General features: G+C 36.9%; 5 protein-coding genes across 5 annotated transcripts; 3 read left to right on the top strand and 2 right to left on the bottom strand.

The window, feature by feature from the left end:
• Positions 1-1,688: 1,688 nt before the first annotated feature.
• On the top strand, positions 1,689-5,012 carry VCUG_02014 (uncharacterized protein; the record flags this gene model as incomplete). The annotated part of the gene is made up of 1 exon (XM_008076837.1): positions 1,689-5,012. One exon carries the CDS (start codon positions 1,689-1,691, stop codon positions 5,010-5,012), a length of 3,324 nt encoding a protein of 1,107 aa, XP_008075028.1.
• A 530-nt stretch (positions 5,013-5,542) lies between these two features.
• Positions 5,543-6,058, top strand: VCUG_02013 (uncharacterized protein; the record flags this gene model as incomplete). The annotated part of the gene is made up of 1 exon (XM_008076836.1): positions 5,543-6,058. The coding sequence occupies one exon, from the start codon at positions 5,543-5,545 to the stop codon at positions 6,056-6,058; it is 516 nt and encodes a 171-aa protein (XP_008075027.1).
• A 97-nt stretch (positions 6,059-6,155) lies between these two features.
• VCUG_02012 (uncharacterized protein) lies at positions 6,156-6,669 on the bottom strand (the record flags this gene model as incomplete). Its single annotated transcript, XM_008076835.1, has 1 exon — positions 6,156-6,669. One exon carries the CDS (start codon positions 6,667-6,669, stop codon positions 6,211-6,213), a length of 459 nt encoding a protein of 152 aa, XP_008075026.1. The 3' UTR covers positions 6,156-6,210.
• A 1,328-nt stretch (positions 6,670-7,997) lies between these two features.
• Positions 7,998-9,170, top strand: VCUG_02011 (uncharacterized protein; the record flags this gene model as incomplete). Its single annotated transcript, XM_008076834.1, has 1 exon — positions 7,998-9,170. One exon carries the CDS (start codon positions 7,998-8,000, stop codon positions 9,168-9,170), a length of 1,173 nt encoding a protein of 390 aa, XP_008075025.1.
• A 1,479-nt stretch (positions 9,171-10,649) lies between these two features.
• VCUG_02010 (uncharacterized protein) lies at positions 10,650-10,982 on the bottom strand (the record flags this gene model as incomplete). The annotated part of the gene is made up of 1 exon (XM_008076833.1): positions 10,650-10,982. The coding sequence occupies one exon, from the start codon at positions 10,980-10,982 to the stop codon at positions 10,680-10,682; it is 303 nt and encodes a 100-aa protein (XP_008075024.1). The 3' UTR covers positions 10,650-10,679.
• Between the last annotated feature and the right edge of the window lie 1,589 nt (positions 10,983-12,571).

Raw genomic sequence — 12,571 nt, 5'->3', positions numbered from 1 at the left:
GGACCAAATTACTATTAAACAACCTATTTTCTTTCCGATTTTTATTATCATCAACATTTGCGCACTCACGTTCATCAACTGTGCTAGTGCTCATATCATCGACATCGATTCGCACGATTTCTGTTTCTTCCAGATTATTGCCAATTTCATCATTTTTCGTTCTTGAATCTGTGCTCAACAAAGTAGGTAGCAATATTACAAAGTGGAAAATTAATAATATGATACGGTGAAATGCGATCATTACTCGAGGGTAATAATTGGTTATTACTTCAAAAGGAAACTCGTACACGTAGATTAGAATCTATCTATCTCTTCAAAAATTTGATAAAAATGATTGTACGCATTTTTTTTTAAACCCGCTTGATTTGTTTTAACAGCACCATCTCGCTCTAGTACTACAGAATCTCCCTGCTTATCGAAACGTAGATATTCACTTACCTCGAATGTACGGTTCAAATAAGTTAAGACGCACTACTTTTTCATCCATCAGAACTAACTAACTAACCAAAACATCACAAATAGCACATAACTATTTTAAGCACACTATATCACAAAATTAAGAAAATTCTTCTTATCGCTTTGACAGGTAAAATAAACTTTAGTAGGATATCAGATGCTCTATTTTCTCTTACAAAACGGATAAAAGTTGACTTGCTTATTAAATGATATTTCCTTCCTTTAATACACTATTTCATGTTTTCTGTCTACTTTCATTTATTTTGAATCTTTCAGTAGGGTGCAAAAACAGTTAATTCTCTTCATGATCATATCATTTTAGATGATTGTATTTTATAAGGAACAGCTGAGAGCATTCTCAAAAAAAGAATTGAATAGCAATCTCCAACTCTTTGTTCTGTATGTAAATGTGGGATAAAAATTTTTGATTTACCAATCAACTGTCAAACTATCCTTTTCATGCTGATGATTGATAGTGACGATGTAACTAAAAATCAAGCACGATCAAATCTTATTATGAAAAATGACATGTGAGATGAAAGAAAGATGGCTGTGCATGACAGACAACAAAATGAGTTGTCCTGAATGCCGCCCTGCTGAAGACTTGTCAGGGATGTGCTGTGTTCCAAACAACCTATAAACGCAAATACAGTGCTAGAATACAAAAAAATAACATAGAAATGCCAGTTCTACTGGTTTCCTGTTAAACAGATCATACCTTGTGATCACCGAAAAACGTGATGCAAACGGCGATAATACTGTGAAGGACCCAAGGAACTCATTTCTTGCATCGGAGTAGCATGTTCGATCTTATATGCTACAAATGATGTTCAAGTGCTTCTCATCGTATACCGTATGGTTGATCTATCTGTCCCTATTTCTTGCCTATAGAGAATAGAATAGAAAGTGTCACATGTAGATCGCGAAAAAAATTCTTCTAATAGTATGATAAAACGGAATTTTCTATGGTGAACGACAATTTCTTGCACCGCAATATTTGAAGCACTCCATTCCTATGGCAGTAAACTTGTAAATGAACGTTCAACCCTAGACGAAATACATTCCTTACTTTAATTGTAACATATTGATAATTAACAAGTCAATACCTGAAATATTAGCAAATAAACAAAATCCTTCAGTTTTTTCCTGAATGCCGCTAATGAATGCAACAACATCTCATGGTCTACAAAATACTGATATGTTAAATCGCTACAAAAAATTGATCCCTCAAAATGACCGACGCCAGGCTAAAGAACTACAAGCGGTCGGGATTGATACTCTGTGAATACTCGATTCTCAAAAAGGACTTGGATGGCCTACACAACTCTTCTCGACTAGGCCATTTGTTACGTGCCGAAAGGACTGCACAAAGGTTCCATGACATTTGTTTACCAGCCCTAGATGCCTCACGAATTGATGAAATTCTGTCGTTTGCTGATCGAAATATTTCATGGATAAATCTCAGACCAAATCCTTGTATTTTGATCGACGGTTTTTGCTATGAATTGAGGAATATTTACGGACCTGTCGACAGCAACTTCCTGCTAAGCTCACGTATATTTCAAAATATTGAAGAGCAGGAGACGCGTTTGAAGCTGGAAATATGTCGTGAAATCGAACACAATGATGGCTTTTTAATGTTACATTATGATACAAGCGGTGGTCTGAAATCCGAGCTGGTAAAACCATCAGTTGTTTACACACCCAGAGAATTCTTCGAAACGAAAAATTCCAAGTTAACATATTACAGATTACCACTTCCTAAGACAATGTCAATACTCAAAAATGGTATTTTTACGTTTTTGGACAACGTTTATGACAAAATAAAAGACACTCTGGTAGTTTTTTACTCTGCGTCAGGAGGCACAAGGACAACATTCGCGTCTTGTCTATACAAGCTGCTCGGCTTCAGCAAAAATCATCTGTTGGAGGAGGTTGTCAGTTTGGCTAGTGAAAAAAATTATAAATCCCCGGATATCCATGGTGAATCTTCTCTTAACTCGCAGATTCACAATTTATTGAAACCTTCGATAGGCAATACCACGCGTTCTTCTGAGAAAGCCAAGCAATATTACGAATCTTGTGATGAGTTTAAGAGCGCCATTTTCAAAGACAAGAGCCAAATACTGTTCTGTCTCAAACTAATATTTTCTGGCCATCTAAGCATCATCAACGCTACACAATACATTATTGACTACAAATTTTCCAAGTACCTGGTCGATTGCTTGCTTGAACAGTTCGAACCGTACTACAACTTGAAATACGCACTAGCAAATTTGTTGGTGAAGGAAGCCACAATATACGATCGCAAGATCATCATCAAAGCCAACATCGTTCTTGAATGGTATATGACACTTATATTCTATTCTGAATACCAATGCCATGGTACCGATATTGAGTTTCCGGCATGGGTTGAACAGAAGAAGATGTACCATAGAAAATTTCTATTTCTTGCGGAAAGACGCAGTGATTTCAGTGTGTTCAAGCCGATAAACTTCAAAAGTAAATTTCATCCCATTTTCAAGCACTCAGGTATTGATAAGGATCATCATTTGGTGCTTTACAGGGGAAAGAAACAGACTTTCGAGGTCAGGCAAGACGAAGGCAGCAAATTGCAGGCTATTTCTGTAATTGAAGGCACACATGCCCTAAAAAATAGTATATTGCTTAATCTTATGGAAGAGCCATTAATTTACATTAAAGGAGAGGCGTATCTGAAAAGGAATCTGATCTCATACAAGAACTCGATAAAGATATTTGAAAGCGTGACGTATCAAAAGTTGGAAGAAATAGAAAACATGATCAAAGAACGATTGATTGAACGGCTCCGCTTGAAAAAATATCTCGAATATTACACAGAGGAAGATGGCAACCTGGTTCGAAAGGTCATTTCTGATCTGTGCGAGAGCGACATCCAAACACCAAATGAATATTTTCTATCTATAACAGAGAATGCAAATGACTATTATCGCTTTCCAATTACACCAAACTTTCGTTTCAAGCTTAGCAACTTCATGCTCTTCACAAAACTGATCAAGAAAATCGAAATTTCTGAGAAGATCCTCTATGCCATATCATATAATACCAAGAGAGCCGTGTTCTTCTGTATATGGATCGATCTTGTTAGGAAAAATTATGGCGAAATAAAGGAAAAGAGTAACGTGGTGAAAATATACTCTGTTCGGGAGCTTATACGCGTGCTAGATTCCGGCTACTTCTCTCTGGCCATAGTTGACCATCTCTTCACCAAATATAACGACTGTGATTTCTACACGCACTTGAAAACACTGAACAACCGCAAGACATTGATAATCGCAGTCAAAAGATACTTCTACACGATATGTTTCGCATCTTATCTACTCTCCAAGTCTTCGCTGCCCTTTGATACATGGATACTAAATAGGTACGAGATCTGCAACATGTACAGCCATATTGAAGATGATGTCACCAACAATGACTTCTTTATAAAAATATACAATCATAAAAACAAGGAGCTCACGCATCTCGGTAGCAGAAAGGGCTCTGTGCTGAGCACGATGACTATTCTTAAAAATGACTATTTCAAAGGATTCTCGCTCTTTGATTCGATGTACAGAATTGATGGCATTTTTAACATGCGGTACATACGCGTTCTAAACCATTTGATTGTCGGATGTGCGATGCCGAAGGCTAATGCAGTCAAAAAGCTGCTTCACAAGATTTTGAAGGAGCATCAGAAGATGGGCGCCACTATACACTGGTTCTGCATGAGAGAAGAGCCTGTCATTTACGTGAACAACACTCCCTACGTTTTGAGACGGTACAGTGCGCCATATGATAACATCGAGATCACCGGTATTGATTCTGATATTGTCCATAAAATGGAGGTGCAGCTAAAAAAGGATATTTATGATGAAATCAAAGACAATTCGCTCCTTGTTCATGACGAAACGCTCACAAAAGGTACATGCGTTATTACACATAAGTGGGTGGAAGTCGAGATGATCAAGACGATGAGAGAAGTGTACAATGTCAAATCTTTGATGTTCCACAGAGTGCCAATTTCTGACGAGCGTGCGCCAATGCCGCGATTAATTAGCTACCTGTACGATACGCTGTGCAATATCAAAGGTGAAATGGTGTTACTTTTCAACTGTCAGATGGGAAGAGGCCGTACAACCACGTTTATGATTTTGTCGTATATGACGTTGATGAGAGACAGTCTGGACGGTCTTCCGTGGAAGACAATGGACTATAAAAAGCCGAGATTTATTATTATTCAGCAACTGCTGAAGTTTCTGCCTAATGCTCGGCGAAGCAAGAAGTTTGCCGACTCTGCCATCGATAAGTTTGATCATATCGAAAACATCAGGGATATAATTGACGAGCTTGCAAAAAGCGGAGTGGCGAAAAACATCGAAAAAGCGCAGGGATTTCTGCTGCGCTATATGTATGTGATATGTTTTGCAGAGTTTATAATAGGGAATGAAAAATGTTTTACCGATTTTTTGGTGAACCGCCCTGAAATTCAAGATTTGGTTGCGTCAAATTTAAATACAGACCTTGAATTTATCTAAAAAATAAATAGCTGCCGTATTTACTGCTTTTCATGCTTCAACAAAGGAGGCTACTAATCGATCAACTGCATTAGTTTGGACTTGATGATTGCTTTGTATCCGTAATAGTCATGTTTATAAACCTAAATTTTGAACAAGGCACACTGCGGCCTAAACTCGTGGACGGTGCCCTCAATCTCCTGTCAAATGTAGAAAGGTGATGCACACGTTTCATATGAACAAATGGTAGTTTGTGGTGAGCCAACAGCACGTGTTATGGGAAATAATCTTTAGCGATTCTATAGATGCGGTTTCTGAAATGGCTATCAAGAAGATCCGAGTATTTTGCAAAGGGCAATTTTATAATTTTCAATGCGGCAATGGAATTGTGTGAGAATAGACTGATACGTGATACAGACCACTAATCCACGAAGATCCCTATTTGCTCCTTGATCCATGTCCAATCGGTACCAAGTATTTATTAATGACCAATTTGATTCTACGATCATTTTTACACGTGTCTTTTAAAAAAGAAAAATACTAGATCTACAATGGAAGGAAAGAAAAAATGGGAAGATGAAGCCGTAGAACTACTGAGCGAGCAGTTAAGAATAGAGAATTTTGCTTTTTACTTTTACCAATCGGCGTATCAGTACTGCAATAACAGGGAGATAGCCTTGCCCAGCATCGCCAATTTTTTCTATAAACAATACAACGAAGAGCTGACACACGCCAAAGGAATAATCGATTATATGAACCAAGTTGGGTTGCGTCCAAACTTTAAACCATTGTCTTTGGACAGGACAGACTATAAATCGCTTGTGGAGGTGTTCGAGCTTTCGCTTGAATACGAGGAAGAATCATACAAGCATATTTTGAAATTATACAGAGCAGCAGACAAAAACCATGACTATGCACTTTGCCAGTTCATGGATGAATATGTTGCAGAACAGGTCAAAAGCATCAAGGAATTCTCTGATTACCTGCAAAATGCAAAGAGATGTGCTAAAGGATTCGAAATGTTTAATTTCGATGCTGAGTTCAAAAGTCTTACGAAGAAGTATTAAATAACTTGTTTTTGTGTAAATCTAAGTATCGTGTTCTGGCGTAAATATCTGCAAGATTGTTCTTTGCTTCAGCGTCTGCAGCAATAACTTTCAGAGTCAACATTTTAATGGGGTGTGCAAGCCAGCTTCATCAAAAGATAATTTTGGTATCGCTAAACGTTTTTCATAAAAATACCCAAGACATACCTATCATTCTTCAGCATGTTCAGCATTTCCTTGATTGTGATGGTATAATGCTCATTGTTCTCGTCAATTATATTGATCAATGATTCGTCACTGCAAAGATTCCTTCGTATCTCTTCAAAATCTCCTTTCATTCTGACGGTCATCCTGATGTAAAAGACAAAAAACATAACAAATGACGAGTTGTCCCCCTTCAAGGCTTCGTGGTATTTCTCCAAGATGATACTGTCACCTATGTTCAGTGATTCGAGCTTCTGCAGTAAACAAATAAACTGATGAGGTGATCCGTACACGAGCGAACCAATAGATGACAGTTGTTGTGCTTCGGTGATTGTTTGGTTCAAATCATAGGTTCGGATTTCTTTAAAATACGGAGATTTAAAAATTTTCTCTTTGATTGGATTTGAAAACAATCTGTAGATTAGCATGGAATGGGGTACATCGACTCGTACTTTGTTTATTATTTGTGGTTATATTTCAGTTGCGGGCTGTTTGGAAACAAAAAGGTTCTACTCGCACTTAAACCGTATATAAAATGAGCTGTGATAAAAATACCCGAGTCAAGCCCTACAAAACCTTTTTTATCGTTAAACGCGCACATTTCAAAAGATGCAACCATATTTGAGCCAGTAAATACGGCATTACAATAATTAGATAAATGAATTACGAGAGAACCGTTCCATTAACAGTTAATTATCAACACTTTATTCGTACAATTTCCCGTACTTCCATATATTCCTGCACATAGGACACACTTTGTTGCTGGAGAGCCACCTTGTTACGCAGTGAATATGAAACGAGTGGGTGCATTTTCCTACACATGGCCGGCATTCAATCGGATGCGTACACGATGTACACATCTGATCAAACCCCTGCTGACAAATGCCACACAAGTCATTTTCTATCTTCCAACGCCATGAGAACGTTTGGTAAATTTTTTTAATCTTCAGCTTCATCGGAATGTTTGCGTGTTTAATGGGTTGGCTCAAAATTTATTGAATTTTCGGCAAAAGAATGATCCGTTGATAGTGTTTAGTTACGAGGGACAAGCTGCAAATTCGTTATTAGATGCAAAATATTGTATTTATCTATAAAATGTGTTTAAAAGTTGCTAAAACATGGCACGGAAATGCTGGAAGTTGAGTAGCTAGGAACGAAGTAGAACGCCATGTAATACACATTCACACAAAAAGTCCTGCTAAATGAAACTTGTTAAACACAACCATGTAGAGCGCTGAAAAGTAGTTTTTAATAATAAATAGCTGGATTGAATGGCGTCTAGTGATGAATTTCTATACTAATGTTATACTGTATGATGTTATATGTTGACTGCCTATCAGTATCCTTAATTCCTGCCACTAACTCATCGATTACAACACTACAAATGAATTCCCAGTCATTCACATACTGGTATTGTGGTGTAACTCCCTCGATTCAAACAGAGCTTTTGCCCAAGACCGCAGCAAATTATGGAAAATGAACTTTCAAGAAGTGTTTATTCGATTTAAATGTTTTGTTTGAGCTCAATAACAAGCATAACGTTAGTGCTTGTGGCACATATAGTTTAAGCGAGGTATCAAATTGTAAATTAATCGAGACCTATCACTTAAACTTCGAAATATAGTCAGGTAACATTTGTTGCATTGAATACTCGCCTACCCCACAGTTAGTTTGCGCTCGATATTTCATGTCTTATCGATTGCGGTGATATAAAGAATTTTTGAGGAATGGGGCAAAAAATTATCGAAGCACTTGCATGCATTCCCCATGTATATCAACGAGCCGTTGCGACAAAGCGACAGAATGCTTCATGAAAAGATTGTATACGTTCATAAAGTGTAAGATATGTCACACGAACACCGCATTGTACCAGACAAGTTCCAATAAAATAATATGTCGACAGTGTAAAGAAAAAGGGAAGTTTAAAAATTGCATATTTGCACACACTTTGTTCAACCTTAGCAACTATTTTCATAATAATGTTTTTAATCGCGGTTCTACTCCCTCTGATTCTTCGTTTGCAGAGGAGTGTCCGCAAACAGATGCTGGCGTGGCATGTGCTTCTGATTACACGAGCAATGCAACAATAACTATAGAAAACGCTAATAAAGACGCCGAAATTTCGAAACTTTCATTTTCGTTGGGTAGTTACCTCGAATCATCCCCTCTGAAATCCAATGCTACGCAGCGAAGTGCAAAGATGCCCGTGCTAAAATACAATTCTTTGTCATCTGATCTTGATCACTTCGACTGTCCACTCAGGCCAACCTCTCTTGATTTATCCGATTCGCCAGCTAAGGCAGGTTTGGCATTCCATCCAACAACGTTATCGCTACCCCCTGAAAAGCATCATAAACAGCTAAGAATCGTCCTTAGAAGAAATAGAACTGATAAAATCGATGAAATTGGTGACATATACATGTGTTTTTCGAATCTTAATGAGTATCAACAGCGATATGTGGCCAAAAAATTCAAAATGTACAAAAAAAAGTACAAAAGAATTTTTTTGTGCAAGAAAATGAGCACCAAAGTCACGCATCTCATCATAAACACATCTTCAAACATGTGTATAAGATCTTACAAATATCTATACGCTGGACTAAGAGGAATTTACATCCTAAATTTTGCGTTTTTTATTGATTTTGAAAATCAAATGGAGGATAAATGCAGCTGGTACCAATTTTTTGTTGATGGTGATCTGTCATACGGAATAAATAGCCTATCGACCAATGTCTTAAGAAAAGACAATCTAATTTTTGAGCGAGTCAATTTCACTATTGATCGGAAGAAAACAAGCTATCAGCTGACCAAGCTTGTGCAGCTAGGAGGTGGCACAATCAATTCAAAGAAAAAAATTGATATTAATATAACAATAGATCATCCTTGTGAAATATATGACTATATCTCATCAAATAAAAGGCTCGGTTAGATTACCGTGGGGTGTGCGAGCCATGAATATTATTTGGACAATAAACGATTGTTTATTAGTTATCTAACTCATCAGGGACCGTAATAGGTATCTAATAGTGATCAAATGAAACTATGGAGTAGCAAATACAATGAAATAGATCTTATTTCTTCAGCTAACCGAGCATGGATATTGCACGGTATCATCTCGTGGATGTACGTATTTTTTAGCAATAGGAGGAGCAACCCGTATATTGTGTTATTATATTAGTTCTTAATACCGTGTCATAATAGTGCTAAGGAGCTACTGGGCTGCTGTGAAGACCTCATTTGCTAAGAAGATCGTTCTGTTGGCATGTATTCGTTTAGAAAGATCGTACTCATGAGTGTTATTTCTATGTGCTTGTCCTACGCTCCATAGTAATATTATGGCGGTATAGGCAATTCAATAGTGTAAAATATTCATTAAATGACTTGTTTAGTATGATATAGTCTGGACGAGAACATTGAACAGATGTTGCAAAACATAAACAAAATAAATCACATACACTTATCATTCATGTCTCTTTGTAGGAAATTATATATTCGGTAAATTGGGCTTTAGCCATTAAGAAAGGAGCTTAGTTAAGTTACGTTTTCATTACCTGACTTTTACAGCCATCGATAAATTGCAAACATTACATGAATGTGGCTGATTTGGATGCAACAAGAAAATAAGACTGTTTTTGGGCACTATGCTGTTTATTAACACATTTTGTACTAAAAAGTACGTTACACTGCACGGAATGTAAATTAATTCCACGTTCGCATCTATCCATGTATATATCGTTCTGGTTCACAAAAATGTTGTAAATGATCACCGAATCTCTTTCAAATGATTGTTCTGAAGGAATTGTAGTTGAACTCACATTTCTGTGTTTACAGGATATAATTTTTTTCGCCGGGGTACATACGCAAAGAGTAAAGTATGCGGGAAAACGAATAACAAATCGGTTCTATTCTCTTCTTAGCCTAGCATTCATATCCTATTGATGTGATTCGATGGTCAATAACACTCTTTGTGATTTTTTTGCTAATAATCTGTACGAAACTGTGTTCATGTACTGCACTCCCGTGATTACTTGATTGAGGGAAAAAGTTTGGATTGATAAGCTGACAAATATCACCCTATACCACGTATTTCCGCTAAATTACTTACACCATTCACTACATCTGTACTTGTGATGCAGTTGTCTGCTTTTATTGTGGCCTCTTCAATCGTATTACTAATCATCCCTCATGCTTATCGCAATACTCATTTGTTTCTCATCCATGACTTTTTTGACAGCTGAACACAGCTATGACGGTCTTTGAAAGCCCGACTTTCCTTAGTTTCATTTTTGGATACGTTACACTAAAAAATACCATTTTATGAATTTTCCACTTACAGCCTTGGCACAACAAAGTACAAGAGTAGCACATAATGGTATACACCAAAATACAAATGGTGAATTTGATAATACGGTGTGAAACATGTTTTATTTACTGTAGTTTATTCGCCTATCTTTCCCAGCTCATGTATTATGTTCAAATCATCCTCAACCGCATCAGACAGCTTCACATCCTTTTTGTCCACCGTGTCATCCACACAGTAGTTCTTGTAAATATTAAACTCGGTTATCTCATTCTCAATCACATTTTTCCAATAATCTTTGTGCTTATTCATTATCTGGTCTCGAGTCTCATTCATATTCTCCAATTGCACATCCTCGTCACTTTCTTCCTCCGAATGGTCGGACGTCTTTATGGTAATTTTCTTACTTATGGTTTTTTCCTTACTTCGTGTTCTCTTCATTAAATATTAAGGATATTGTGTTTAAGATTTTTTTAAATTAGGAGAAACAAAATGGTATCACTAATCAATATCTGGCAAGCACAGGTGATTAGCAAGGTATAAGAATGTAACACATCGCCTGAATTCGCTTATGAATTCATCTACTGATCTTTCAACCACTTTGTTAGCACATATGGTGTGGCATCGTGTGCAGAACAATTTCAAAGTTTGTGCAACCAATCACCCCAAGCTATTTAATCGGTGAGGAACCGACGGCATAATATACACTCGCACTTCTTTGTGGTGAATAATATTAGTTCCTCAAGCTTTTATGTCTCCAGCTTACAACAACTTTACGGTCAATTGGTTACAGTTTATTGTGCTGCGCACCCAAAAAATCATAATTGCACGTTTTCTATATTTTAATAGATGTGTTAGCTCACAAGATAGCTGAACTGTTGGACTATCTGAAGTTAACTGGCATGCCATGGTCATAGTTTCAAAATGGGCACAGATGCAGACCTTTGAGCCATCAGTACCACGGTATAATGGTTATTTCGAAGAGGCGACTCGTATTGTGATAGATGATGCCCATTCTTCCCGTATGATCAATAATGATAATCATTAGATCCCAGATAGTACATAATTTATATCGACATAAAGCAACATATCGGGCCAGTTCTTGCTTTCATCTAGGGATCACTGTTTACATGTGTGTTTGCTAATTATTCCTATATATTTTTATCTAGGACAGTTTTCGAACGAGTTCCAAGCTTAAGGAGAAAATACAGAAAAAAAATTAAAAGCAATCAATTAACGCTGAGAAATAATCTGTGAAGGAAATAATCGCGTCTGCAACAACAATTGAACATCGGTGGTGTTTACCGACATACTTCAGTTATCAAATACTTTACCCTTGTACATTGCACAGCATGATACTCCTTGGCTTGAGTTCAGTGATAAATATTCATCAAGAAATACTTTTCTAAATCGGTAATTCCATATGCACTTCCCTATTTTGATTGTATTCGTTTTTGGCATTCCAAAGGAAACTCAGCTCAAAACTCCAAAACAGAGAATTTATGATTTTTTGCGAGATGGAACACATAAAAACGGTAGAAGTCTCTTGTATGATCGGATATAGCATCAGGATTAATTGAAACACGAACAGAATGGATAAAACATAGAAACAGCAGCTGAGGCTTATCTTAAAGCAAATCTGTTCATGTCACAAACTATCCATATGCAGAACTAGCCGAAAATCCGTACTTTTTGTTCGCGTTAGGTAAATACAAATTTCAAAGACTCATTTTTATTCAACAAAAATTCATCTAAACAAGGGCTAACTACCTAAGCCAAAAACCGCAATCCTGCAAATTACGCATCCAAGCTGGAACAAATCGTAAGAACTCCTAATATGAAAAGAATTACGCCTATGGCAATACCAAGTAAGACAAAAAATGTTTTGCATGCGTTAGTACAAAGCAGTCCAAGATAGCCCATGTTGTTATTTTCGCTCTTGCCTACTTTTATAGTCATAGAAATTAAAATACTTAGGATCGTTTCATACAAATTAGAGAAATTATTATATATCCGGAAAAATGTGTTTT

This window comes from Vavraia culicis (assembly GCF_000192795.1).
Source record: "Vavraia culicis subsp. floridensis unplaced genomic scaffold supercont1.39, whole genome shotgun sequence".
NCBI lineage: Eukaryota > Fungi > Microsporidia > Pleistophoridae > Vavraia > Vavraia culicis.
The sequence above is the reverse complement of the archived record's forward strand: the minus strand, read 5'-3'. Positions and strand labels throughout refer to the sequence as shown.